The sequence below is a fragment of the Oncorhynchus keta genome, chromosome 15 (assembly GCF_023373465.1).
Source record: "Oncorhynchus keta strain PuntledgeMale-10-30-2019 chromosome 15, Oket_V2, whole genome shotgun sequence".
NCBI lineage: Eukaryota > Metazoa > Chordata > Actinopteri > Salmoniformes > Salmonidae > Oncorhynchus > Oncorhynchus keta.
Window position 1 is genome coordinate 32783317 of NC_068435.1, and position 27996 is coordinate 32811312.

At 42.3% G+C, this 27996-nt stretch overlaps 1 protein-coding gene across 2 annotated transcripts; it reads right to left on the reverse strand.

The window, feature by feature from the left end:
* Window positions 1–548: 548 nt before the first annotated feature.
* pcmtd1 (protein-L-isoaspartate (D-aspartate) O-methyltransferase domain containing 1) lies at window positions 549–27852 on the reverse strand. 2 transcript variants are annotated; one of them, XM_035788354.2, is made up of 7 exons: window positions 27598–27852; window positions 6524–6841; window positions 6202–6368; window positions 5840–5942; window positions 5395–5566; window positions 4374–4497; window positions 549–3697 (listed from the first exon to the last, which is right to left on the reverse strand). In XM_035788354.2, exons 2-7 carry the CDS (start codon window positions 6661–6663, stop codon window positions 3318–3320), a joined length of 1086 nt encoding a protein of 361 aa, XP_035644247.1. In that variant the 5' UTR covers window positions 6664–6841; window positions 27598–27852; the 3' UTR covers window positions 549–3317. The 2 variants fall into 2 exon arrangements, with proteins under 2 accessions (XP_035644247.1, XP_035644248.1); XM_035788355.2 differs by having other exon boundaries at window positions 27712–27846.
* Between the last annotated feature and the right edge of the window lie 144 nt (window positions 27853–27996).

The following is a 27996-nucleotide window of genomic DNA, read 5'->3' on the forward strand; positions in this document are numbered from 1 at the left end:
GGGTTTGCAAAGTATTTCTGCACAAACTGTCTCAGGGAAACTCATCTGCGTGCTCGTCGTCTTCACCAGGGTCTTGACCTGACTGCAGTTCGGCGTCGTAACTTATCTCTTTCACATACCCTTTGGCTTGGAACACTTCAAAACAAGAGATTGAAGGGGTGGCTATTTTTTTTTTTTTTAAATAAAACATTTTATGACATGTGGCCGACTTGTAACATTTTGATCCTAACTTGAGCTAATAGACACATTGTTTGACAGTAAAGTCAAAGATGTAAAGCCACATACCTGTAAATAATGTATTTTATGACCACAATTGACTATCTTTTGGGTTACAGTCAGTGCTGGGCTAGTGCTGGGTTAAGGCTGTTGCTATGCTACTTCTGTAGACAGAAATTAGACAAAGATTAAACCCCGACTCACTGAGTCCTTGGCAAAGAGGAAGAATTGAAACTGAAATACTTGGGGTGAGAAAAGCATGGCGCTACAGAAGTAGCTGTGGGACTCTATGACAGTGGGAAGGCATTAATGATTTAAACAGAGGCAAAATATGAAGTCTGTGACCTTTATTTTGTGTATGCCGAAACATGTACAGAGGGAACAACTGACACCATTTCAACAATGAACTGCCATCAATCACACTTTGAGATATCAACAAGAGCCTGATAAGGAGAAGAAAAAAAACAGAACAATAGTTCTGCCTTACTACAAATGAATTGAGGGCAAGACCAAAACATAGGCTTGGAATTGGGTCTTTAGTGTGGGGACCATTTGGGGAACCAAACAATCCTATCAAGTATTACTGTACATATGATAACGCATCACCTCTGGTACATGGGGGTAATATGACTCCTGAACTATGTCCACCATAACTTTTCCGTTTTACCAATTGTAAACAATGATTTCAACAGTTTCATGTGTACATAATTTAGCATCTCTGCATTTTTCAGAGATTAGATTTTTCAAAATGATGACTATAAAAAGTGTTGTTTTTGCCAATCAGAGCCATACGGTTCTGCTGCTTCTTCTTTTTTTGTAGTAAAAGTCATTTATGTATTATTGCATACAATTCAAACGTTTTCCTGGCAATACGAACACTGCTCAGGTCATGATGGAAAAAGGTCTACAGGATCTTCACAAAATACAATAACCAATATATAGAAATCAACTAACCCCATGTTAAACCCAAATAGTATACACTACACCAGAACAAGATGGAAAGCTTTGCGCACATGCCTGTTTAGTCATAGAACTAACACAAGTGGAGTTTGGATCTACATACAAGAAGACCCCGCAGTGCCTTGTGACAGCAAGAAGGCGCTACAACAACAAACAAAGCAAACCTAATCAAAATGATTTTATAACCCAACGTATCATAACCAGCTACTGTACTGTTGTCACGTTCATACAGCATTTCACCTCAATAATAAATCAACAACTATCATTTCAGCTATTGAAATATAAAAAATGCTTTCAAAGCCAGATCAATCAGGAATTTCCAAGTAATGTGACACAACTGTCAAATATGAATACAAACGTGACATCTACCAATGGGTATTGAGCATGCTATTCTTTTTAAAGCATTTTTGGAATGTACTGTAGAAGCACCCCATCATTCTTAGACACACGCCACTGTGGTCAGAATGTCCCCTTTTACTTTCCCATAAAACAAGAATCACTTGAGAAGGAGCGGATGTGATGGGGTGTTTTGGCATTTTAAAAGCCATCTCTTAAACTGGGAGTGTCACAATACAATGATAATTGATACACCTACAGCTACCCGACTCAAAAACCATGTGTCTTGTCATTGGCTCCAGTCCACAGTAAAAACACATACATCAACCCAAGGATGACAACTCTCTTTTCATGATTTAGGACAACAGAATAAAGGTGCTTGCTATGTTGAATACACCAACAGTACAGAGAAAGGATGACAAAAATCTCCCATCGTTGTGATTTTGCACTGCTGCAAATAGAAAATACAGTACAATACAACGTATTGTGAGTTTTTGTGCCATGACCCGCCTCGGGTCATTCTTTGTGGTTTAAAAACACACCACCTCTTTTAATATAGAAAGTAATAGTACATCTTTGATTACGTTGGACATCACCTCCAAATGATCATGAGTGGATGTCTTGTGGGCCAAAAATGACAAACATGACCTTTAAGAGAATCCATACCACTTACCACTGCACAATATTATTATATGACTCATATACCCCTGTTAGTTCAAAGCGGGTTCTTGTTTGTTCTGAAGTACTGTAAGTGCTAAAGGTCATGATAAAGAACTAGAGATGCTGTGCCGGGGGGAAAAATAGATTCTCGGATCAAGACATTTATGAGAAGGCCATTTTCATTCGCCATTAGAGAAATGTTCATTAATTAGATTCCCCAGTAGCCTAACCGCTGGCATGATGATTATAAACCCTTCTGCAAGTCAGCAAAAAATATGGGGAAAGAAGTCTGCCGGACAAATCACTCAAGGCCATAAAAATGTATCACCAAATGAAAATGCCTAGTCATATAAAAGCCTAATGGATGTTACTTAAGAGCAAAGTGAGACAAAATATGAGGATATAACCATTCTAAAAGTAACACTGATAGATTTACGAATGCCCTCTAGGTGAAATCACAAAGCAATCTAGTCCGAGTCCCACTGATCTCTCGTCGTCACACAGCATTAAAAAAAAAAAAAAAAAAAAAAAAAAAAAAAAAAAAATCACTCTACTCAAACATAAGTGTGAGGAAAGAACAATGAAAGAATTGCCCCTTCAAAAATTCATGAGAAAAATGTTTCATAAAATGTTCCATAATAGTCTTTGATTCAAATAATATGAGGTGTACATGCATTTGTCTCTGGTTCTTCCATTCAGCAATTGTACATCTTTATTCTGTAATAAGTTCTTTAAAGCTTCTAGAAAAAGTTGCAGTAAAATTATGGATCTTTTCATTATCATATTCTTAACAAATATAGTTAACATTTTTTATTTTATACAATTTCATTTAGTGACAATTTGCTGGAATGTTAACATGTGATAAAATCTACATCCTCAAAATATAATCTTTGAAAAACATTCAGTAGGCTTTTAAATAAAGCTTTGATATACAAAATCCAAAAAAATAGACAACATCAAAAAAACAGATCATAGTATCCAAGACGAGCAGGAAGTCTCACGGTCTCCATTCCAGGTTCACCTTTAAGAGAAATTAAAAATAATGCTACATCATTCTGCACTGAAAAAAAGACAGGAAAGTGAGGAAAAGCATCTCAGCAGGCATTGCATCCATTAGAATGGATGCCAGCAGGTTGAGCCATCAGTCATTTGTCTCGGTGGTGTAACAGATAGGCCTTCAGCGATTCAGGCAGAGGTAAAGTCATGATTTTAACTCGCAGTACATTTACTGCCTTCAGTATCTCAATGCTGCCAATGTCTCTCTCCTCCTCCTTCTCCTGCACCTCCTTGTGCTGCTCCTCCTCGATCCGTTCGTCCTCCTCGCTCTCCACGGCTTGGGGGATCAGCTGGTTGCCCACAAAGACGTAAGTGTTAATACGTCGCCGCCGGCAACGCCTGCGCTTGCGTTTCTGGGGCGCCCTCTGCACCAGGCCTTTGTCAGGGCTCTCCTCATTGGTCAGATCTCGGAGGGTGCGGCGGATGTAGATGCGAGACAGGTCCTGAAGACTCCTGACCGTCACCGGGGCTGAGGAGACGAGGGGAAAAGATGGCTGGTCAAATCACATTAACCAAAATAGAATTCTCTATTACGATTCAGCACACAAGAGCTCCAGATAGTGTCCGGTCATTTGGGGACAATACTTATTTAACCTTTATTTCGACAGGGAATCATGTGAGACCAAAGTCTCGTTCTCAAAAGAGCCCTGCATTCACAACAATAAACACACAAAAAAACAACAAATATAAACATCAATAATACACATCAATGCACAAACTTCATCTACATTTACAGAAAAAAAAGTCATGGAAAAATCCATTAGTGCTTGAAATTTGTAGTATTATGTATCCAACCTGCAGGGCAGTGAGGCCTCTAGAGTCAAAGCAAAGATATTATTATTAATGAATGAATTTCTTTTTTGAAACATCCATCTTTTAACTTTAAATAAATTACTTTACACTTCAAAAGATAGACAGAAAACTAAACAAAGAGGGAATTGTTCTAATGTGGCTTTTCACAGAGAACAGAACAGAAAATAACAGGTTCATATTCACTAATGCACATCATAGCAAAATGTGGCAAAGGGGAAATCAACACAAGTATTCAGGTACTCTGTCCCCGTTTCAGTTCTTTTCCTTTTGGTGCCTAGTGAATAAGACCCGGGGGTTAGAGTAGAGAACGGGGGATAGAATAGAGGACTCACGCAGTTCTACTGCATCAGGCTTGCTTCCCTCAGCTCTGTTCTGCTGGACCAGAGGAGCGAACGACACAGCCAGGATATTCTTACTCTCCCAGGAACACTGACCAGTCCTGGTGATCTGCGTCAGCTGCAACAAGAGACAGAAGAGTGACAGTTACTGTATAGCGACCACGATAACAACAGCATCAGTCCATTGAGACAACAGAGAAGTTATACCAACCACAATAACACCACCATTCCACTAGCTAATGGGGAACTTATACCAGCCATGATAACAACACAGTCGATAACCATGACAACAGAGGGACAACATCACATGTATTATATGCATTTTTAGTTCCACACCAGAAAGGGACATTGGTGCTTTCAAATCAAATGTCTAATTGACAAAAAGCTGGTTTTGGCCGTGATGTAGAGGCGTTGATCCAGAGGAACTGTGGTAGACCTAAGCTTCTTAAGCTGCCACAGCCCTTTGGCCTCAATTTCTCCTCATCAAAACCTTGTATCTCCTTATTGAGCCACCAAACCAACCTGGCAGCGTAGGAGTTTCAGCCGTTTTCAGAAAAACAACATAAGCAGCTTGACTTTTCAATTCACAGGATGGAGGACTGTGTGGGCTTCTGCAAGCCCTTCAAAACATGTTTTGGGTTCCCTTCCCTGCTTGAGTGCCACACAACGTCATTCTTTTTCCAAGTGTTGTTGCTATTTACCAATTTCGTGGAGGACAAAATAGAGAAGACTTATGGTGAAAGTCCCCGTTCAGGGGCTTCTGATGCACAATAATGATGGTTGGGAATCATAACATCATTGGTCATTGCAGGCCACGGCGATTTCACTTCATCTGCGTCCGAAACGGCACACTAGTCCAAATAGTGGACTTCTTTTGAACAGGGCTCTGGTCAAAAATAGTACACTACAGTGAATAAGTTGCCATTTCGGATGCAGATGAAGTGATTCCCGATGGGGGCGGCATCATCATCATCATCATCATCTGCAATATTCCGAGGCGTTCTCTACCGCTTACCTGATCTTCTATAGGCATCACTAGAATACCCCCCACTTTGAGCAGGATCTTCATGTAATTTTCATGATCCTTCTGCACCCCCGCACCACAGTAGATACGGTCGTATTGGCGACTGTCTGACGAGATCTCCAGACAGTTGCCCACTATGAAGATGGGTTCACAGAACTCAAACCTGACAAAAACAAAATAAAAAAGTAATACAAGTTAGCCAATTCGTTTTTCTATCAGTCTGAGAAGAAATGTAAAAAATAAACAAACAGATTTGAACACTTTCAAATGCATTCCATTTGCAAGACACAATCTCAAGGCGGCAATTTCCATGTCTGGGAATTGGCAGGCACATAAATACTAACTGAACTGCAGCTAGTTATTTAACTAGTTTCACTGCATGCACCGTTACACGCTACATAACATTTGTAACACTTTGATTAAGCATCCAACTCACTTATCAAAGCTGTCATTATTCTTGATGAAGTTATCCACTTTCTCCTTGGCGTAATCCACCACATCCCTGTGGAGCTCAACTCCATGGTTCACTCCAAATGGACCTACACATTTAAAAAAAAAAAGACAAATTAAAAATTAATAATCATTTTTACATTTCATTATCAGTAATTACATATCATTTATGAAAGAAGATGCGAGTGTGTTTGACTTCATATGCTGTTCATGTGTGGTATTTAAGCATAGGTTAACTCACTAGTGCTAGAGCATCAATGTATATCATAACTATATAATAATCAAATCAAGATTTCCCTGAAAGCATAGGTTAAATTTGGGGTGGGGGGGGGGCAGCAGCATCATTACCTATGATGAGTCCCACCATGGTGCTGAGGTACCCAGTCCCACTGCCCAGGTTGAGGAAGGACAGTCCCTGCTGCAGCTTCAGCGCCTCCATCACCTCAGAGTAGATACAGGGGGCAGACAGGTGAATGTTGCCATGCTTCCAAGCCAGGTCCTTGTAGGCATTGTCCCTGCAGTATTGATAAAGTGTTAGCTTCAGGAACATCTTTACTAAGAAGCAAATCGTAACTTCCACTCATTCTTCAATGTACATCAATGCAAGTTAGGATTCTCCCCAAAGACAAAACTGAATGAGCTGTGCAGAGCATTATGGGTACTGTAGTACCTGTAGCCAACCAGGTAGTAGTCCCCGCGGTCGATGGCCCTGAAGGCCTGCTCCACGTAGCCCGAACGGATGTACTGTGCCTCCTTCAGGTTGTCAATCAGATCATCGTTGTCCTCCCCGGCACTCACCGCACCCCCCATGGCAAAAAAAAGAAACAGTAGAACAAAAAGCGGGTGCAAAACTCTTCTTTCCACAAGTGGAGCGCTGGGTTGTTGTCTTAATGTGGCATGGAAAGATGAAGAGGACACCTGAGGGATTGTGTTCTTCTTCTTCCCTTGGGGCCACTTCACACCATCGTCATATGAAGACAGGCTAACTCTAGGGAATTGAGAGAGAGAGGGAGACAATGTTGAGAGGTGGAAGATTAGAAGTATAGCAGGGGATGTCAGTCTGTGGATAGACCCAGAAGGAATGATCCATGTAGTTACAGATGGAGACTATGCAGAGAAATGCATAGGCATCCTATTCAACTGGTCAATACCCGGAAGAAACAATGCTTTTTAAATGCACTTTTGGGACAGAACCATATGTGCATAGAGATTTATCCAAGCAATATCAAAGCTCTTTTGCTAAATGTTGATGTGGAGTGGTTCCTTTCGCTATTGAGACTGGTCGATACACAAACATTCCTCTAGATAAATGTGTCTGTACCTTTTGTGAGAGTGCATCCATTTTAACTTTAGAAGTGGAGGGAGAGAGAGAGAGAAATAGAGAGAGAGACAGCTCACATTTTTCAAAAAAAAAATTAACAAAAAGATAGATCAACTTGGATTCTTCGGCAGGAACATATACAGGATGCTACCCTCCACAGCATAACCTTCACTCCAGGTCTAAACTAAAAAACTACAACCTGATTTTGGAAAAAATGACCTGGAATGATTAATACACCATCCGACCTGGAACTGAAACAGACCAGACAGACCAAATACAACTTCAAATGTCGAAGCCTTTGAGCCCAACAAATCCGGAGGCCTTGAAGCCCCCCTCCTGCTGTTCAGAGATCATCTACTGTAATAAAAGCTTCTCCCAAGTGGGTGTGACACCTACTCCTGTTGCCTGCTGCACTGCTGCTTGGATTCCACCTGGCGATCTGTTCACCGTCTGCCCTGGTTGTCTCCCCCTGTCTGGTACCGGTACCCCCACCACACTGCCAAGCACACAGACACTGTTGGGGCGAGTGACTCTGAACTTACAATGGCTAGCCCAAAGTCATTATATTTTTTTCCCTTGTGCATTTTGCCTCATAACTCCTGCATGCTTTGTTGACTATGAACTTTGTTTACCCAACCGTGGGACAGACGGTCCCCACACTCGGGATTCTGCCTCTCAATTACACTGACCTCTTTTTCCACTGCGCTGCTACTAAGTTTCTCCTGTCTTCTTTAAGGTTGCTGCCCCTATAATCGCCAAGCCTGTATCTCCTCTCCGGGGAGGTTCCCATTGTTTGGAAGGCAGCCACAGTTCATCCTTTATTTAAAAGGGGGGAGAACAAGCTGATCCTAACTATTAAAAGGCCTATTTCTATTTTGCCCTTTTTATCAAAAGTGTTGGAAAAACATGTCAATAATAAACTGACTGGCTTTCTCTCTGGTATGCAATCTGGTCTACACTCAGGTTATGGATGTGTCACTGCAACCTTAAAGGTCCTCAATGATGTCACCATTGCCCTTGATTCAAAGCAATGTTGTGCTGCTATTTTTATTGACTTGGCCCAAGCTTTTGATACGGTAGAACATTCCATTGTTGTGGGCCGGCTAAGGAGTATTGGTGTTTCTGAGGGGTCTTTGACCTGGTTTGCTAACTACCTCTCTCAAAGAGTGCAGTGTATAAAGTTAGAACATCTGCTGTCTCAGCCACTGCCTGTCACCAAGGGTGTACACCAAGGCTCAAACTTACGCCCCACGCTCTTCTCAAGTTACATTAACAACATAGAACAGGCAGAAGGAAGCTCTCTCATCCATTTATATGCAGATGATACAGTCTTATACTCAGCTGGCCCCTCCCTGGATTTTGTGTTAAACGCTCTACAATAAAGCTTTCTTAGGGTGTGCAACAAGATGTTCTCTACCCTTAACCTTGTTCTGAACACCGCCAAAACAAAAGTAATGTGGTTTGGTAAGAATAATGGCCCTCTCCCCACAGGTGTGATTACTACCTCTGGGGGTTTAGAGCTTGAGGTAGTCACCTCATGCAAGTACTTGGGAGTATGGCTAGACAGTACACTGTCCTCACAGCACATATCAAAGCCGCAGGCTAAAGTTAAATCTAGACTTGGTTTCCTCTATCGTAATCGCTCCTCTTTCACCCCAGGTGCCAAACTAACCCTGATTCAGATGACCATCCTACCCATGCCAGATTACGGAGATGTAATTTATAGATCGGCAGGTAAGGGTGCTCTCGAGCGGCCAGATGTTCTTTACCATTCGGCCATCAGATTTTCCACCAATGCTCCTTATACGACACATCACTGCAATCTATACTCCTCTATAAACTGGTCATCTCTGTATACCTGTCGCAAGACCCACTGGTTGATGCTTATTTATAAAATCCTCTTAGGCCTCACTCCCCCCTATCTGAGATATCTACTGCAGCCCTCATCCTCCACATACAACACCCATTCTGCCAGTCACATTATGTTAAAAGTCCCCAAAGCACACACATCCCTGGGTCGCTTGTCTTTTCAGTTCGCTGCAGCTAGCAACTGGAACCAGCTTCAACAAAACACTCAAACTGAACAGTTTAATCTCAATCTCTTCATTCAAAGACTCAATCATGGAACACTTTTACTGACAGTTGTGGCTGCTTTGCGTGATGTATTGTTGTCTCTAACCTCTTGTGCGGTTGTCTGTGCCCAATAATGTTTGTACCCCGTTTTGTGCTGCTACCATGTGTTGTCGTCTTCGGTCTCTCTTTATGTAGTGTTGTCTCTCCTGTCGTGATGTGTGTTTTGTCGTATATTTTTTATTAAAAATGTATTTTTAACCCAACCCCCGTCCCCACAGGAGGCCTTTCGACTTTTGGTAGGCCATCATTGTAAATAAGAATTTGTTCTTAACTGACTTGTCAAGTTAAATAAAATGATACATAAAATGTATTAGAAGCCCATGCCTTGCTTTACTGGGGGTTATACAATGACATTAGGGAATGTATTTTTCATCAGCTGTCCAGCCAAAACAATAATTTTAACAGTCTAGATTAAAACAAAGTGTGGCATTTCATCAGGTAACAATACCCTTTCTTTTTAAAAGTGCCTAAATATCTTTTAAAAGTGCCTAAATATATTTTCATCTACTGTACTGTTTATGCATACTGTACTTTGTTTATGCATACATGTGCATTGAGGTGAGTTTTATAGATGATGCCAAAGGAAATACTGTACCATGTTTGACAGATTTTTGTGTGCGTTTTCAAAACCCTATTTGAGTGGTCCACAATGTGTGTGTAGACTGTATGTTGTATTGTCAATTATTGTGGAGTGACACTCATATACGTTTTTCGAACTCTACTACAATTCAGATATCGTCAGTTATGTCCCTTTGGTGCTCAGTCCTTGATATCTAGTGAACTACCTCGTAAGCACATTAAAACGGGAGAGGCAAAATGTATCCAAAATCCTCATGAGTTCATGCATGTTAACCACAATGAGATATTCATTCATAATACCATGAAACGTAAGTATAGTCTTATGATGAAACATGAAAATCACTGCAGGACAGGCAGCAACTAATAATTGAAGTTATAATGCCCTTTTATGAGAGATGCAGCAGAGGAAGAAGAAACGTCTTGAATTCTCTACTTGCTTTCTCAGCATCTCCACCTGACATATCCCGAGTCAGCTAATAAAGATTACATTCGGAGGTGACATTGTAGAAGTAGCAGCTAGCAGGCTAGGCCTTGTGGAGAGGTCATTTTCCATTGGCTGTTCGTTCACACTGGAAAAATAAATAATTGCTTCATTCTCACCGACATGTGATAGTACCGTACGGTGTTACAGAAGCAGCTTTTTGTCCTTGCTCTTTAAACCCTCCCTGAAATGCATAACCATGCAGGGTGCACCACAAAGAGTAAGTGGTGCTGCGCCACCTTGTGGACTGGCTGCGGAACTATGTAAACATTCAGCAGGGCACAAAGTTGTGGACTATAACAGGTGGACTATAACAGGTAGAAGAAGTTAATAGTCAGCTCTATTAAGATACATTTCTAAAATCGGCAAAACTCTAACATTTGCCTACATAACGTGACCCAGATTTAACGACAAATCGTGATCATTTGACATGGTTAAACAGAATGTGTGCCTGAGTTGACCTACTGGGCTTTTAGTGAAGTCAAGAGAGCCAGTGGTGTCATTAGGCCTGGGCTTCATCCCTACATGTTTTTGATTCAGCCTTGAACCTTTAGATATATAGATATATCATACATATGATAGAGATATCTCTAAGTATATGGACATCACTTCAAATGAGTGGATTTGGCTATTTCAGCCACACCGGTTGCTGACAGGTGTATAAAATAAATCTCCATAGACAAACATTAGCAGTAAAATGGCCTTACTGAAGAGCTCAGTGGCTTTCAACATGGGACTGTGACAGGATGCCACCTTTCCAACAAGTCAGTTTGTCAAATATCCTCGCTGCTAGAGTAGGGCTGGGCAATATGGCCAAAATATCATAATGGTATTTTTCAAATTTGGTCTTATGTTTTGAATAATAAAAGTTCTACATTTACTTTATAAGTAGTGCATGACTCTAGGGTGGCAACACATATATTCTAAACTATTTCAATGGGTCTTTCTCCATTCTGATTGTTTTATACTGTTCAATTCATTTACATTTAAGTCATTTAGCAGACGCTCTTATCCAGAGCGACTTACAAATTGGTGCATTCACCTTATGACATCCAGTGGAACAGCCACTTTACAATAGTGCATCTAAATCTTTTACTTCAACCTAAAATTATTTCCTGTATTTCCATCAATTTCTGCATTTCCTGCACTCATTTCAGATCATTTCCACACTGCCAAGATATGGGCAAAAATACTAGGCTTTATTTTTAACCAAATGTTTCAATTGCGATTCAGATCAAAACATCTAAATCTTTTACTTCAACCTAAAATTATTTCCTGTATTTCCATCAATTTCTGCATTTCCTGCACTCATTTCAGATCATTTCCACACTGCCAAGATATGGGCAAAAATACTAGGCTTTATTTTTAACCAAATGTTTCAATTGCGATTCAGATCAAAACACTTGGGTTAACTTTTGAAATCATGGAAATAGAATGTTTATTCTGATTCTATACTTGTAATGTACATAATAGTGGGCACTTTGAATAGTGTTGAACAACGAATGACGAGTTATTGTGACAGGGTAGGAACCAAAGTGATGTTCAGTGTTTCTTAGGGGACCCTATAATCTTTGGCTACATTAACTAGCCAGCTAACTAGCGCTGTTATTGTGAAGTGGAAACATCTAGGAGCAACAATGGTTCAGCCACGAAGTGGTAGACCACACAAGCTCACAGAATGGGACAACCATCGTCTGTCCTCGGTTCCAACACTCAATACAGAGTTCCAAACTGCCTCTGGAAGCAACGTCAGCACAAGAACTGTTCATCTGGAGCTTCATGAAATGGGTTTCCATGGCCGAGCAGTCGCACACAAGCGTAACATGCTGACTAGACCGGGCGAGCATGTGGATTTTGTTCACCCACATCAGACGCAATCAGGACACACAGGTTGAAATAATCAAAACGAACTCTGAACCAGCCATATTTGTATTTTTTAAATTGAACCTTTATTTAACTAGGCAAGTCAGTTAAGAACAAATTCTTATTTAAATTGACGGCCTAGGAACAGTGGGTTAACTGCCTTGTTTAGGGGACAGGTCAAAAAGCATGAAACATTTATGGCAATTTAGCTAGTTTGCTTTCTGTTGCTAGATAATTTGTCCTGAAGATATAAACATTGGGTTGTTATTTCACCTGAAATGCACAAGGTCCTCTACTCTGACAATTAATCCACAGATAGAAGGGTAAATGTTTGTTTTCTAGTAATCTCTCATCCTTCAGGTTTATTCTTCTTTGGACTTAATATGGCAGTTGGCAACAACTTTAAAAGGTGCATTACCACAACTGGAGTGTGGACCATCTTTCAAATCACCCACGTGGGTATATGCTCATAAAAACCTCCATAGAAACTGGAATAGACAACAGGTGTAAAAAATAAATTGCAACACTGGTGGTGTGTTCTGTATGTAAGATCACCATGTGCAATACCAAGCCATTGTTTTCCGGAGCAGTGGAAACGCGTTCTCTGGAGTGATGAATCACACTTCACCTGCTGGTAGTCCGACAGACGAATCTGGGTTTGGCGAATGCCAGGAGAACACTAGCTGCCCCATTGCATAGTGCCAACTGTAAAGATTGGTGGAGAAGGAATAATGGTCTGGGGCTGTTTTTCATGGTTCGGGCTAGGCCCCTTAGTTCCAGTGAAGGGAAATCTTAACGCTACAGCATACAATTACATTCTAGACGATTTTATGCTTCCAACTTTGTGACAAGAGCTTGGAGAAGGCCCTTTCCTGTTTCAGCATGACAATGCCCCTGTGAGCAAAGCAAGGTACATACAGAAATGGTTTGGTGAGATTGGTGTGGAAGAACTTGACAGGCCTGCAGAGCCCTGACCTCAACCCCATCGAATACCTTTGGGACGAATTGGAACGCCAAACGGCGAGCCAGACCTAATCACCCAACATCAGTGCCCGACCTCAATAAATGCTCTTGTGGCTGAATGGAAGCAAGTCCTTCAAGCAACATTCCAACATCTAGCGGAAAGCCTACCCAGAAGAGTGCAGGCAGCAAAGGGGGACCAACTCCATATTAATGGCCATGATTTTGGAATGAGATGTTCTATGAGCAGGTGTCCACATGCACTACATGACCAAAAGTATCTTCCGACAGTGCCACTGTGCCCCCCTGTGGACTGAAGCTGAACTTTACCACAAACACACACACACACACACACACTATATTTAACCCAGTTTAAAATTAGCTATGTTGAGGTGGTAGAACTAACCAAATTAAATGAATCATAACCTATTCCATTCTACATGTAAACATGCTTGGCTCATGTCTGATATTTTTTTATATAGGCTGTGTTTATTTCTCTTTATTCACTTAGCTACTTACATGTTCTATTGTTTTGCATTGTCGAGAGGTTAACCTGCAAGTAAACATTTCACTGTACTATATACTCCATGTATATATGACAAATAAACTTTGAACAGCTTTGTGGTTAGATTGTAGGTGAACAAAACATTGAAAATGCATAGTCCCTTAGAGGGGCCCTTTTACATCCATTTATGCACTTATAAATTAATGATATGTACATATTGATTCTTGAAGAATAGCTTCTTGTCGGTCATGTTTGGAGTTGTGTTGCGCTGTCATTTTAACCCCCTTTTCGTGGTATCCAATTGTTAGAAGTTACTATCTTGTTTCATTGCTACAACTCCCGTACGGGCTCGGGAGAGACGAAGGTCGGAAGCCATGTGTCCTCCGAAATACAACCCAACCAAGCCACACTGCTTCTTAACACAGTGCTCATCCAACCCTGAAGCCAGCCGCACCAATGTGTCGGAGGAAACACCGTGCACCTGGTGACCTGGTTAGAGTGCACAGCGCCCGGCCCGCCACTATAGTCACTAGAGCGCGATGAGACAAGGATATCCCTACCGGCCAAACCCTCCCTAACCCAGACGCCTGGGCGCGAACCCAGTCTCTGGTGGCACAGCTAGCACTGCGATGCAGTGCCCTAGACCACTGCGCCACCAGGGAGGCACCGACACTTGCATTTTTACAGTTTGAGCACACAGTAGGGTTGGGCGATATATGAACAAAATATATCACAATATTTTATGTTTTATTTTGTGTTTTGGGATAATACAAGTTCTAAAGTATGCTATATGAGTAGTTCATGACCCTAGGGTAGCAACACAAAGTATATGCGATTTCAATTGGGCTTTCTCCATTTATACTTTTAAATCTACCCCCCCCCCCCAAAAAAATAATAATACACACACACACACACACACACACACACACACACACACACATCTGCATTCATATTCATCAATTTATGCACTTTTATTAAAATTATAACACTGTGCCACACAGCGGGCCAAAGAAATATAGCCTTAGTTAATTAGTGACCTGTTGAAATTAGAGGTCGACCGACTGATTTCTCAACGCCGATACCGATTATTGGAGGACCAAAAAAAGCCGATACCGATTAAAAATCGACCATTTTTTAAATGTAATTATTTGTAATAATGACAATTACAACAATACTGAATGAACACTTATTTTAACTTAATATAATACATCAATAAAAATCTATTTAGCCTCAAATAAATAATGAAATGCAAAAACAAAGTGTCGGAGAAGTAAAAGTGCAATATGTGCCATGCAAAAAAAGCTAACGATTGAGTTCCTTGCTCAGAACATGAGAACATATGAAAGTTGGTGGCTCCTTTTAACATGAGACTTCAATATTCCAAGGTAAGAGGTGTTAGGTTGTAGTTAATATAGTATTTATAGGACTATTTCTCTCCATACCATTTGTATTTCATATACCTTTGACTATTGGATGTTCTTATAGGCACTATAGTATTGCTAGTGTAACAGTATAGCTTCCATCCCTCTCCTCGCCCCTACCTGGGCTCGAACCAGGAACACATCGACAACAGCCACACTCGAAGCAGCGTTGCCCATGCAGAGCAAGGGGAACAACTACTCCAAGTCTCAGAGCGAGTGACGTTTGAAACGCTATTAGCACGCACCCCGCGAACTAGCTAGCCATTTCATATCGGTTACACCAGCCATTAGGCTGATGTCATAAACAGCGCTGTACTTGCGAAGAGCTGCTGGCATAATGCACGAAAGTGCTGTGTGAATGAATGCTTACGAGCCTGCTGCTGCCTACCATCGCTCAGTCAGTCTGCTCTATCAAGTCATAGACTTATTTATAACATAACAAACAGAAATACGAGCCTTTGGTCATTAATATGGTCGAATCCGGAAACTATCATTTCGAAAACAAAACATTTATTATTTCAGTGAAATACGGAACCTTTCGGTATTTTATCTAACGGGTGGCATCCCTAAGTCTAAATATTCTTGTTACATTGCACAACCTTCAATGTTATGTCATAATTGCGTAAAATTCTGGCAAATTAGTTCAATGAGCCAGGCTGCCCAAACTGTTGCATATACCCTGACTCTGCGTGCAACAAACGCAAGAGAAACGACACAATTTCACCTGGTTCTTTTAGTTAAATAAGCAGGTTTAAAAATATATACTTCTGTGTATTGATTTTAAGAATGGTGTTTATGGTTAGGTACAGTCATCCAACGATTGTGCTTTTTTCGCAAATGCGCTTTTGTTAAATCATCCCACAGCGTTGCATCGATTATATGCAACGCAGGACACGCTAGATAAACTAGTAATATCATCAACCATGTGTAGTTATAACTAGTGATTATGATTGATTGTTTTTTATAAAGATACGTTTAATGCTAGCTAGCAACTTACCTTGGCTTCTACTGCATTCGAGTAACAGGTAAGCTCCTCGTGGAGTGCAATGAGAGGCAGGTGGTTAGAGCGTTGGACTAGTTAACTGTAAGGTTGCAAGATTGGATCCCCCGAGCAGACAAGGTGAAAATCAGTCATTTTGCCCCTGAACAAGGCAGTTAACCCACCGTTCCTAGGCCATCATTGAAAATAAGAATGTGTTCTTAACTGACTTGCCTAGTTAAATAAAAAGGTATAAAAAAAGATATACACTGCTCAAAAAAATAAAGGGAACACTAAAATAACACATCCTAGATCTGAATGAATGAAATATTCTTATTAAATACTTTTTTCTTTACATAGTTGAATGTGTTGACAACAAAATCACACAAAAATGAGGTCTGGATTTGGAGTCACACTCAAAATTAAAAGTGGAAAACCACACTACAGGCTGATCCAACTTTGATATAAATGTCCTTATAACAAGTCAAAATGAGGCTCAGTAGTGTGTGTGGCCTCCACGTGCCTGTATGACCTCCCTACAATGCCTGGGCATGCTCCTGATGAGGTGCCGGATGGTCTCCTGAGGGATCTCCTCCCAGACCTGGACTAAAGCATCCGCATGATGTCCCAGATGTGCTCAATTGGATTCAGGTCTGGGGAACGGGTGGGCCAGTCCATAGCATCAATGCCTTCCTCTTGCAGGAACTGCTGACACACTCCAGCCACATGAGGTCTAGCATTGTCCTGCATTAGGAGGAACCCAGGACCAACCGCACCAGCATATGGTCTTACAAGGGGTCTGAGGATCTCATCTCGGTACCTAATGGCAGTCAGGCTACCTCTGGCGAGCACATGGGGGGCTGTGCGGCCCCCCAAAGAAATGCCACCCCACACCATGACTGACCCACCGCCAAACCGGTCATGCTGGAGGATGTTGCAGGCAGCAGAACGTTCTCCACGGCGTCTCCAGACTGTCACATGTGCTCAGTGTGAACCTGCTTTCATCTGTGAAGAGCACAGGGCGCCAGTGACGAATTTGCCAATCTTGGTGTTCTCTGGCAAATGCCAAACATCCTGCACGGTGTTGGGCTGTAAGCACAACCCCCACCTGTGGACGTCGGGCCCTCATACCACCCTCATGGAGTCTGTTTCTGACAGAGTCTGTTTGAGCAGACACAAGCACATTTGTGGCCTGCTGGAGGTCATTTTGCAGGGCTCTGGCAGTGCTCCTCCTGCTCCTCCTTGCACAAAGGCGGAGGTAGCGGTCCTGCTGCTGGGTTGTTGCCCTCCTATGGCCTCCTCCACGTCTCCTGATGTACTGGCCTGTCTCCTGGTAGCGCCTCCATGCTCTGGAAACTACGCTGACAGACACAGCAAACCTTCTTGCCACAGCTCGCATTGATGTGCAATCCTGGATGAGCAGCACTACCTGAGCCACTTGTGTGGGTTGTAGACTCCGTCTCATGCTACCACTAGAGTGAAAGCACCGCCAGCATTCAAAAGTGACCAAAACATCAGCCAGGAAGCATATTAACTGAGAAGTGGTTTGTGGTCACCACCTGCAGAACCACTCCTTTATTGGGGGTGTCTTGCTAATTGCCTATAATTTCCACCTGTTGTCTATTCCATTTGCACAACAGCATGTGACATTTATTGTCAATCAGTGTTGCTTCCTACGTGGACAGTTTGATTTCACAGAAGTGTGATTGACTTGGAGTTACATTGTGTTGTTTAAGTGTTCCCTTTAGTTTTTCGAGCAGTGTATGTTTTTTTTAAATTGGCAAAAATCGGCACCCAAAAACACAGATTTCCATTTGTTTTGTAAACTTGAAATCGGCCCTAATTATTCGGCCATTCCAATTAATCGGTCAACCTCTAGTTGGAATCATGGAAATAATGATTATTCTAATTGTAGAGTTGGAATATAGCAGGCAGCACCTTCAATAGATTGTTGTTTTGACATGACAACAAAGGAATTAACCAGGGAGGAATTATTAACAGGGTATGAACCAAAGTGTTGTCCAGTGTTTCCAGGTGACACTAATTAGATACTACACTACTTTTAAATTTTTTTTTACTTCATGTAGCTAGCTAGCCAACATGTTCGCCTATTCCTCTCTGATAAGAACATTGCTCAAACATGTGTATCTAGGCCTACACTAGCACTGGTACCAGGCAGAATTAGCTAGCTTCGTTTGCTCTAACTCTTAGTACATTTAGCAAGCTAGCCAACTAGCGATTAGCGGCTAGAACAAATTATTTTAAAATCACATTTTAATTGTCACATGCACCAAATAAAACAGGTGAAATGCTTACAAGCCCTTAACCAACAAGGCAGTTAAAAAATAGCAACAAAACAAAAAAAAATAAGAATAACAAATAATTAAAGAGCAGCAGTAAATAACAATAGCGGGGCTATATACAGCTGGTACCGGTAGAGAGTCAATGTGCGGGGGCACAGGTGTTGAGGTAATATGTACATGTAGGTAGTTATTAAAGTGACTTGGCACTCCAGTACCACTTTCCGTTCAGTAGCAGAGAGAACAGTCTATGACTAGGGTGGTTGGAGTCTTTGACAATTTTTAGGGACTTCCTCTGACACCGCCTGGTATAGAGGTCCTGGATGGCAGGAAGCTTGGCCCAAGTGATATACTGGGCTGTACTCACTAGATTCTGTAGTGCCTTGCGGTCGGAGGCTGAGCAGTTGCCATACCAGGCAGTGACGCAACACGTCAGGATGCTCTCGATGGTTCAGCTGTAGAACTTTGAGGATCTGAGGACCCATGCCAAATATTTTCAGTCTCCTGAGGTGGAGTAGATTTTGTCGTGCCCTCTTCACGGTTGTCTTGGTGTGTTGGACCATGTTAGTTTGTTGGCGATGTGGAGGCCAAGGAACTTGAAGCTCTCAACCTGCTCCACTACAGACCCGTCGAAGAGAATGGGCGAGTGCTTGGTTCTCCTTTTCCTGTAGTTCACAATCATCTCCTTTGTCTTGATCACGTTGAGGGAGATGTTGTCCTTGCACCACACAGTCAGGTATCTGACCTCCTCCCTATAGGCTGTCTCATCGTTGTCAGTGATCAGGCCTACTACCACTGTTGTGTCATCAGCAAACTTAATGATGGTGTTGGAGTCATGCCTGGTCATGCAGTCATGAGTGAACAGGAGGGGACTGAGCACGCACCCCTGAGGCCCCCCCGTGTTTAGGATCAGAGTGGCGGATGTGTTGTTACCTCCCCTTACCACCTGGGGGTGGCCTGTCAGGAATTCCAGGATCCAGTTGCAGAGGGAGGTGTTCAGTGTCAAGGTCCTTAGCGATGAGCTTCGAGGGCACTATGGTGTTGAATACTAAGCTGTAATCAATAAACAGCATTCTCACATAGGTGTTCCTTTTTTACAGATGTGAAAGGGCAGTGTGGAGTGCAATAGAGATTGCATCATCTGTGGATCTGTTGGTGCGGTATAGAAATTGGAGTGGGTCTAGGGCAGGGGTGTCAAAGTCAAATGGACGGAGGGCCAAATAAAAAATTTAGCTACAAGCCGAGGGCCGGACTGTTCGAATGTTCATTGAAAAATGTTTAAATGACGCATATAGTCTAGTGAACCTAATTGAACCTACTGAAAACCTAACAAATATATTCCAATATGATCAGATAAATAAAGCAATATTTTCTTATGGCTCTGTCAGTAATCTTTAATTTTCAACAGACACAAAAGACAAATTTCCTTTATATAAAAATCCCCATAACATGAACATTAAATGAAAGAAACCGGTATTCAAGGCACCATCAGTAGCCTATATTTTCTATTTTAGCAAAAGTGGGCTAAATTTACTTCAAAGAAAAAAACAATAGCAATTTTCTATCATCCACTCAACTGAAATATTTTTAAAATATAATTGGATTGAAATACAATAAAATAAAGTGCAAAAATCTATTAATCAAAAACAACACTTTGTTTAAGGAGAAGTAACATGCAGTGAAAACAAATATTAAACTTTAACTTTTAAACTTGAACTGAGTAAAAACTCTAAATATGTGATTGCACAGTAATGTTCACTTGTTTGAGGTTGAGGGTGATACTTGGTGGTGTCCCATCTTTTCCACAAGTTCATCAATGTTCGGGGTAAGGCTCTGAGCTGAGGAAATCCTCAGAATTGAGTGGAGGTGTTCAGCAGTAAGTCGACTTCTGTGTGATGTTTTGTTCAAGTTCATCAAAGAAAACAGTTGTTCACACAGGTATGTGCTGCCAAACATAGACAACGTTTGAGCAGCCTGGATGCGCAGCTGGGGCATTGTGTCGGGAGGAAACGGGCGAACTCCGCAGCACCCACTGCCGCATATTTTGCCCTCAGTGCATCATTGCATTGGAGGTCAATCAACTCCATTTGGAGGTTTGGTGGTGAGCTTTCCACGTCAACAGCAAATGGGTTACCGAGCAGTTCCAACCTGCTTTTTTGTGCTTCAAAGTCAGCAAATCGGCGTCGAAAGTCAGCGGCAAGCATACCTATTTTATCAGCCAACTGTGCGCTCGGGAACGCACTGGTAGAGAGCTTCTCTTTCATGGTCTGGCAGCTGGGAAAGTGGCTCAAATTTTCTTTCCGCATCTGCGTCTCCCACAGAGTCAGTTTGGTTTTAAATGCCTTCACTGTACTGTACATATCAGAGATGACACGATCCCGACCCTGCAGCTGCAAGTTCATTGCATTCAGATGACTCGTAATGTCACACAGAAAAGCCATTTCACACAGAAACATTTCGTCTCGGAGTTGTGTTGTGTCTTTCCCTTTGCTGTCCAAGAACAGACAAATCTCCTCACGAAGCTCGAAACATCTTTGAAGCACCTTTCCCTGGCTTAGCCATCGCACCTCTGTGTGATAAGGCAAATCACCATGCTCCGTTTCTAACTCCGTCAGAAATGCCTTGAACTGGCGGTGATTCAAACCTTTGGCTCTGATAAAGTTAACTGTGCGCGTGATGATGCTCATTACATGCTCCATTTTCAAGGCTTTACCGCACAACGCTTCCTGGTGTATGATACAATGATAAGCTGTCAGCTCACCTGTCGCGTTTTCCTCTTGCATCTTTTCCCGTATCTTCGCCACCAGTCCGCTCCTGTGTCCACACATCGCAGGTGCTCCGTCGGTTGTCAAACCCACGAGTTTTTCCCAAGGCAGCTCCATCTCATTTACACATCTTGACACCTCTTCATACAAATCATGCCCCGTAGTTGTGCCATGCATAGGACGTAAAGCCAAAAACTCCTCTGTCACGCTTAGGCTGGAGTCCACTCCGCGGATGAAAATTGACAACTGGGCAATGTCAGAAATGTCGGTGCTCTCATCCACAGCCAAGGAATATGCAATGAAATCTTTTCCCTTTTTCACAAGCTGCTCTTTTAGATTGATGGACAACTGGTCTACTCTCTCGGCAATGGTGTTTCTGCTCAGACTCACATTTAAAAAGAGTTGCCTTTTTTCTGGGCAAACTTCGTCACAAACTTTAATCATGCAGTTTTTGATGAAATCCCCTCCGTAAATGGCCGGGCTGATTTAGCGATCTCTTCTGCCAAAATAAAACTGGCCTTGACAGCAGCCTGGCCTTGTGATTTGGCTTTTTTGAACAGAGCCTGTCGAGATTTGAGGCCTCGTTTTAATTCCTCTGCCTTTTGTAGCCTTTGTTCCATGTCCATATTCTTGTTTTTGTCCGCGTGTTTCGTTTCATAATGTCGTCTCAGATTATACTCTTTCAGTACCGCCACACTTTCTCCACACAGAAGACACACAGGTTTTCCAGCTACCTCCGTGAACAAATACTCCGACTCCCACCTTGTTTGAAACCCCGGTTCTCAGTGTCCACCTTCCGTTTTGCCATTTTTGATGGGTATCTGAAAGTTAATTTTACTGTGATGCTGACAACTGCTGTGCCAATAAATATTGAAATGAAGCAGCCTACTGCTCGGTGCGTCACCGTTGCATTGTGGGAAATGTAGTATTGGTGCGTGTAAAAGATCTGCGGGCTGCCGGCTTGCTGCGGTCTGCGGGCCGGTTCTAATAATAAATCAAGATCATCCCAGGGGCCGTAAAAAACCTTCTCGCGGGCCGGATGTGGCCCGCGGGCCTTGACTCTGACATATGTGGTCTAGGGTTTCTGGAATAATGGTGTTGATGTGAGCCATGAACAGCCTTTGAAAGCACTTCATGGCCTCAGACGTGAGTGCTACGGGACGCTAGTCATTTAGGCAGGTTACCTTAGTGTTCTTGGGCACAGGAACTATGGTGGTCTGCTTGAAACATGTTGCTATTACAGACTCAGACAGGGAGAGATTGAAAATGTCAGTGAAGACACTTGCCAGTTGGTCAGTTCATGCTCGCAGTACACGTCCTAGTAATCTGTCTAGCCCTGCAGCCTTGTGCATGTTGACCTCTTTAAAAAGGTCTTACATCGGCTGCGGAGAGCGTGATCACACAGTCATCCGGAACAGCTGATACACTCATGCATGTTTCAGTGTTACTTGCCTCGAAGCGAGCATAGAAGTTCATTTGCTCGTCTGGTAGGCTTGTGTCACTGGGCAGCTCTCGGCTGTGCTTCCCTTTGTAGTCAGTAATAGTTTGCAAGTTTGATTCGATCTTTGTCCTGTGTTGACGCTTTTCCTGTTTGATGGTTCTTCGGGGGGCATAGCGTGGTTTCTCATAAGCTTCTGGGTTAGAGTCCCGCTCCTCGAAAGCGGCAGCTCTAACCTCTAGCTCAGTGTTAATGTTGCCTATAATCCATGGCTTCTGGTTGGGGTATGTACGTACAGTCACTGTGGGGATGACATCCTCGATGCACTTATTGATAAAGCCAGTGACTGATTTGGTGTATCAATCGCTCATTGAGTGCGGTTTTAGTTTCAGCATCGGTCTGAGGTGGTATGTGGACCGCTACAAAAAATACAGATGAAAACTCTCTAGGTAGATAGTGTGGTCTCCAGTTTACCATGAGATACTCTACCTCAGGCGAGCAAAACCTTGAGACTTCCTTATAGAGATTGTGCACCAGCTGTTGTTTACATATATGCATAGGCCCCTGCCCTGTGTCTTACCAGAGGCTGCTGTTCTATCCTGCCGATAGAGTGTATAACCAGCCATGTTCTTAATGTTGTCATTCAGCCACGGCTCGGTGAAACACAAGCCATTACAGTATTTAATGTCCCATTGGTAGGATATAAGTGCTTTCAGTTCATCCCATTTATCTTCCAGAGATTGAACGTTAGCTAGCAGGACAGAAGGCAAAGGCAGATTAGCCACTCGTCGCCTGATCCTGCCAAGGCACCCTGATCTTTTTCCTCAGTTTCCAGCGAAGATCTGGCCCCAGTCGGGTGTCTGTAGTATATCCCTCCCGTCCGACTCATTGAAGAAAAACTCTTTGTCTAACCTGAGATGAGTAATCGCAGTTCTGATGTCCAGAAGCTCTTTTCGGTCATAAGAGACGGTAGCAGAAACATTATGTACAAAACAAGTTACGAACAACGCGAAAAAACAAACAAAATAGCATGGTTGCTAAGAAAATAAACTAGCAGATAGTTTGCAGACTGTAAGATACACAAACTAATAGTGTATAGAACGCTTGTGAAATAGAGGTCGACGATTATGATTTTTCGACGCCGATACTGATACCGATTATTGGAGGACCAAAAGGGCCGATACCGATTAATCGGCCGATTTATATATATAAAAAATATTTGTAATCATGACAATTACAACAATACTGAATTAACACTTATTTTAACTTAATATAATACATCAATAAATCAATTTAGCTTCAAGTAGATATGAAACGTGTTCAATTTGGTTTAAATAATGCAAAAACAAAGTGTTGGAGGAGAACGTAAAAGTGCAATATGTGCTATGTAAGAAAGCTAACGTTTCAGTTCCTTACTCAGAACATGAGAACATATGAAAGCTGGTGGTTCCTTTTAACATGAGTCTTCAATATTCCCAGGTAAGAAGTTTTAGGTTGTAGTTCTTATAGGACTATTTCCCTCTATACCATTTGTATTTGATCCCCCGAGCTGACAAGGAGAAAAAATCTGTCTTTCAGCCCCTGAACGAGGCAGTTAACCCACCGTTCCTAGGCTGACATTGAAAATAAGAATGTGTTCTTAACTGACTTGTCTAGTTAAATAAAGATTAAATAAAAGGTGTAAAAAAAAAATATATATAAAAAAATTAAAACGTTTTTGAAATCGGCGCCCAAAAATATTGATTTCCGATTGTTATGAAAACTTGAAATCGGCCCTAATTATTCGGCCAATACGATTAATCGGTCGACCTCTATTGTGAAATAATACAGGTCACCAAAATTGTTGCATCCATCTGACCATGCAGGGTTAAAGGCAAGAAAGTACTCGTAACTCCATGGTTGAGCAACTGCTCTCTCCTTGAGTGACAGGGGGCCGGGCTTGGTGTGGTTAGCTGCATGCAGCCGCAGGGGGAGAGAGAGAGAGAGATGACTCAAGTAGAAAATGGAGTGAACTATAAAAACAGACATAAGAGACAGCGGAGGGCAGACAGCGGAGGGCAGACGAGACAGCAACAGACACAGAGAATGCGATGGAGAAAGGCAGAGGAGGGTGTATCACCTAAAGCTGCTCTATGAATTCGAATTACTGCACAGAGAGAGACTCATTGGACAGGTCAGAGTCTGTTTGAAGTTGAAGGGTTTTGGGCAATACACTGTTGATGTACAGCACATTCGGAAAACATTCAGACCCCTTGAATTTTTCCACATTTTGTAACGTTAATGCCTTATTATAAGATGTATTAAATCGTTTTTTCCCCCTCATCAATCTATACACAACACCCCATAATAACTTGAACCCGATTAGGAATGTTAGCAAATTTATAGCACCTTTGGCAGCGATAACAGCCTAAAGTCTTCTTGGGTATGACGCTACAAGCTTGGCACACCTGTATTTGTGGAGTTTCTACCATTCTTCTCTGCAGATCCTCTCAATCTCTGTCAGGTTGGATGGGGAGCGTCGCTGCACAGCTATTTTCAGGCCACCCCAAAGATGTTCGATGGGTTCAAACCCTGGCTCTGGCTGGGCCACTCAAGGACATTCAGAGGCTTAGACGAAGCCACTCCTATGTTGTCTTGGCTGTGTGCTTAGAGTCGTTGTCCTGTTGGAAGGTCATCCTTCACCCCAGTCTGAGGTCCTGAGCACTCTGGAGTAGGTTTTCATCAAGGATCTCTCTGCACTTTGCTCTGTTAATCTTTCCCTTGATCCTGAGTAGTCTCCCAGTCCTTTACATGCCTTTTGGCAAACTTCAAGCAGGCTGTCATGTAACTATTACTGAGGAGTGGCTTCAGCCTGGCCAACGCTACCACAAAGGCCAGATTGGTGGAGTTCTGCAGAGATGGTTGTCCTTCTGGAAGGTTTTCCCATCTCCACAGAGGAACTTTCGAGCTCTGTTATCGGGTTCTTGGTCACCTCCCTGACCAAGGCCCTTCTCCCCCGATTGCTCAGTTTGGCCGTGTGGCCAGCTCTAGGAAGAGTCTTGGTGGTTCCAAACTTCTTCCATTTAAGAATGATGGAGGCCACTGTCTTCTTGGGGACCTTCAATGCTGCAGAATTTTTTTGGTACCCTTCCCCAGATCTGTGCCTGAACGCAATCCTGTCTCGGAGCTCTATGGACAATCCTTCAACATCATGGCTTGGTTTTTGCTCTGACATGCACTGTTCTAAAAACCTATTTTCGCTTTGTCATTATGGGGTATTGTGTAGCGTATAGATCAATGAGAGAAAAAAAAAGTATAAATTTTAGTAGAAGGCTGTAACGTAACAAAATGTGTAAAAAGTAAAGGAGTATGAATACTTTCCGAATGCACTGTATGTGTTCCAAAGTAGAGAGTGTTCCAGAGTCTCACAGTTGCTACTGTATTTTAGTATTGTCAGTGTCTGCTTTGGGAGGAGGGAAGATCTAATCTCTCAATGTTCATCTTCAAGTGCCCTAAATTCATGCATTCAGCTGTTGAAATCCATTTTTTTCTGGGGAAGAATGCCCCCAGACCCCCCTACTGGCTTTGGGCTAAGCCCCAAATGTCTTCAAATCAGAGAACCACCGCTGGAGAGAGCATGCAGTGACATGTCATGTATCTAAGAATGAGACAGGGACAACCGGCTGGGCAGGTTGATGAAACATGTAACCGATCCTGGGACAACCCAATAACATGCTCAGTGAAACTATCTACACACAATGCCATGCTCTATCTGGACGGGGCCAAGATGTAGGCTAGGCCGCTAGGTTGTACAATGTTACTGAAAGTGTGGATGGGGGTAAATAGTAAATAAATTATGATTCACAGTTAAGTCAGGGGTCATTCAGGGACAGTAGAAATGTAAATATACTTTTATTTCCCCTGGTACTACAGAGTAATTTGTCAATGGACACTTGACAGTAGGCTGTCCACTACCCTAATGTTAGTTCGTTCACTTAGCTCTCCAAACTAGCTATGGATTTTGCTAAAACGAATATGCCTAGCTACATCTAGAGGGGGGGAGGAACTCCGCGAGTTTTTGTCAGATACATTACAATTTAGCCTCTGTAGGCAGCTACTGTAGTCTGATGATACAATGTATTCATTGGCTAGTTCGCATCCATGACTGACATAACTATTTGAAACCAATCAGCCGCTTTCTAGTACAGACACAGGGTGAACGTTTTCTAGCCAATCATCTTACGAGTGTACCATGTTAGCTATATATCTGCACTGTGTGTGGTGGGGGCGAAAAACAATAACAGGAAATGGGCAGGATTTAATTTTTTTATGGTTAATACCTATCACATTGATAACATTGAATTTAGCTTCATAATGTAGCCCGCTGACTACCTAAGTTGCATCTGCTAACGACGCGTTACCCAACGTTAAGTTAAACCTACTGTACGTGTTGTTGTGATGCGTTATTTTAATCATGCATGAAAGACAGACAACACATTTTAGTTACCCTAACTAACATTTCAGGTTAGTACTTGTTATGTAAGCAAAGTGTGACAAAACACATTTCACACAACGTTAGGGCCATAGCTAATATCTACCAGCATTGCAGGTTAACGTTAGAAAATGTGGACCAAATAGCATGTCACATCGTGAACGTTGCCAACGCTAGCTAGCTTGCTCGATGGCTGCTTTTCAGTCGAATGATGGCCATCATCAACTAACTTAGTTAACTAAAATAGCTAGCTAAGTCTTGACGAAATAATCGGCAAAAAAATGCATTGCGATTCATGGTGGAAGGGTTGGTTAAGTCGAGGTGACAGCAAGGCATTGTTGTAAAAAGATGTCAACAGTCTCTTGAAATTAGGTTTAGCACATTGCTAATTATGCGGGCCCAAACAAAGTCTGTGCGTCACCAACTCAGACAAAGCAGCTAGAGCTGGTCAGCTACCATTATCGAGTAGCCACTTTCTAACAACATACAAAACGTTGACATTGCACTTTAGATTGGAAAATTACTCACAGCGCCGAGTCAAATGAATCAACTCAGTCCCAGGGGTGGATGCACTTCAAAGGGGAAAAAAACAAGGTCAGTTAGTTTAACGAGCTGTAGTTTGTGAAGTGGTGACTAGCCTACCAGCAGGTTCTTCACTCCGAAGGAACACAGCTGAGAGGATGTAAACACATGTCACGTGCTGTAGGCAGACAGACGTGTGTTTTGCGCTGCAACAGCCTAATGATTGCCCCAAGGGGAAACTTTGAACCAGGGTAAAACATCTAAGACATATATATACCCCTGAGACCCAGCAATACATTGCTGTCCTCTCTAGTGGACATTAGATATTGGTCTTTATCTCTGAGGGCATAAAAGCCACTGTATGAAGTCCCGTTCTCCCTTTGAGAGGACATTCCGGGCTTTTCA

Excerpts from the sequence above, each read along its gene's own strand:
- pcmtd1 (XM_035788354.2), bottom strand. The coding sequence starts at position 6,663 with ATGGGGGGTGCGGTGAGTGCCGGGGAGGACAACGATGATCTGATTGAC. Across the intron at positions 5,567-5,839 it reads AATAATGACAGCTTTGATAA|GTTTGAGTTCTGTGAACCCA; the intron begins GTGAGTTGGATG and ends TGTTTTTGTCAG. Across the intron at positions 3,698-4,373 it reads GCCTGATGCAGTAGAACTGC|CCCCGGTGACGGTCAGGAGT; the intron begins GTGAGTCCTCTA and ends TCGTCTCCTCAG.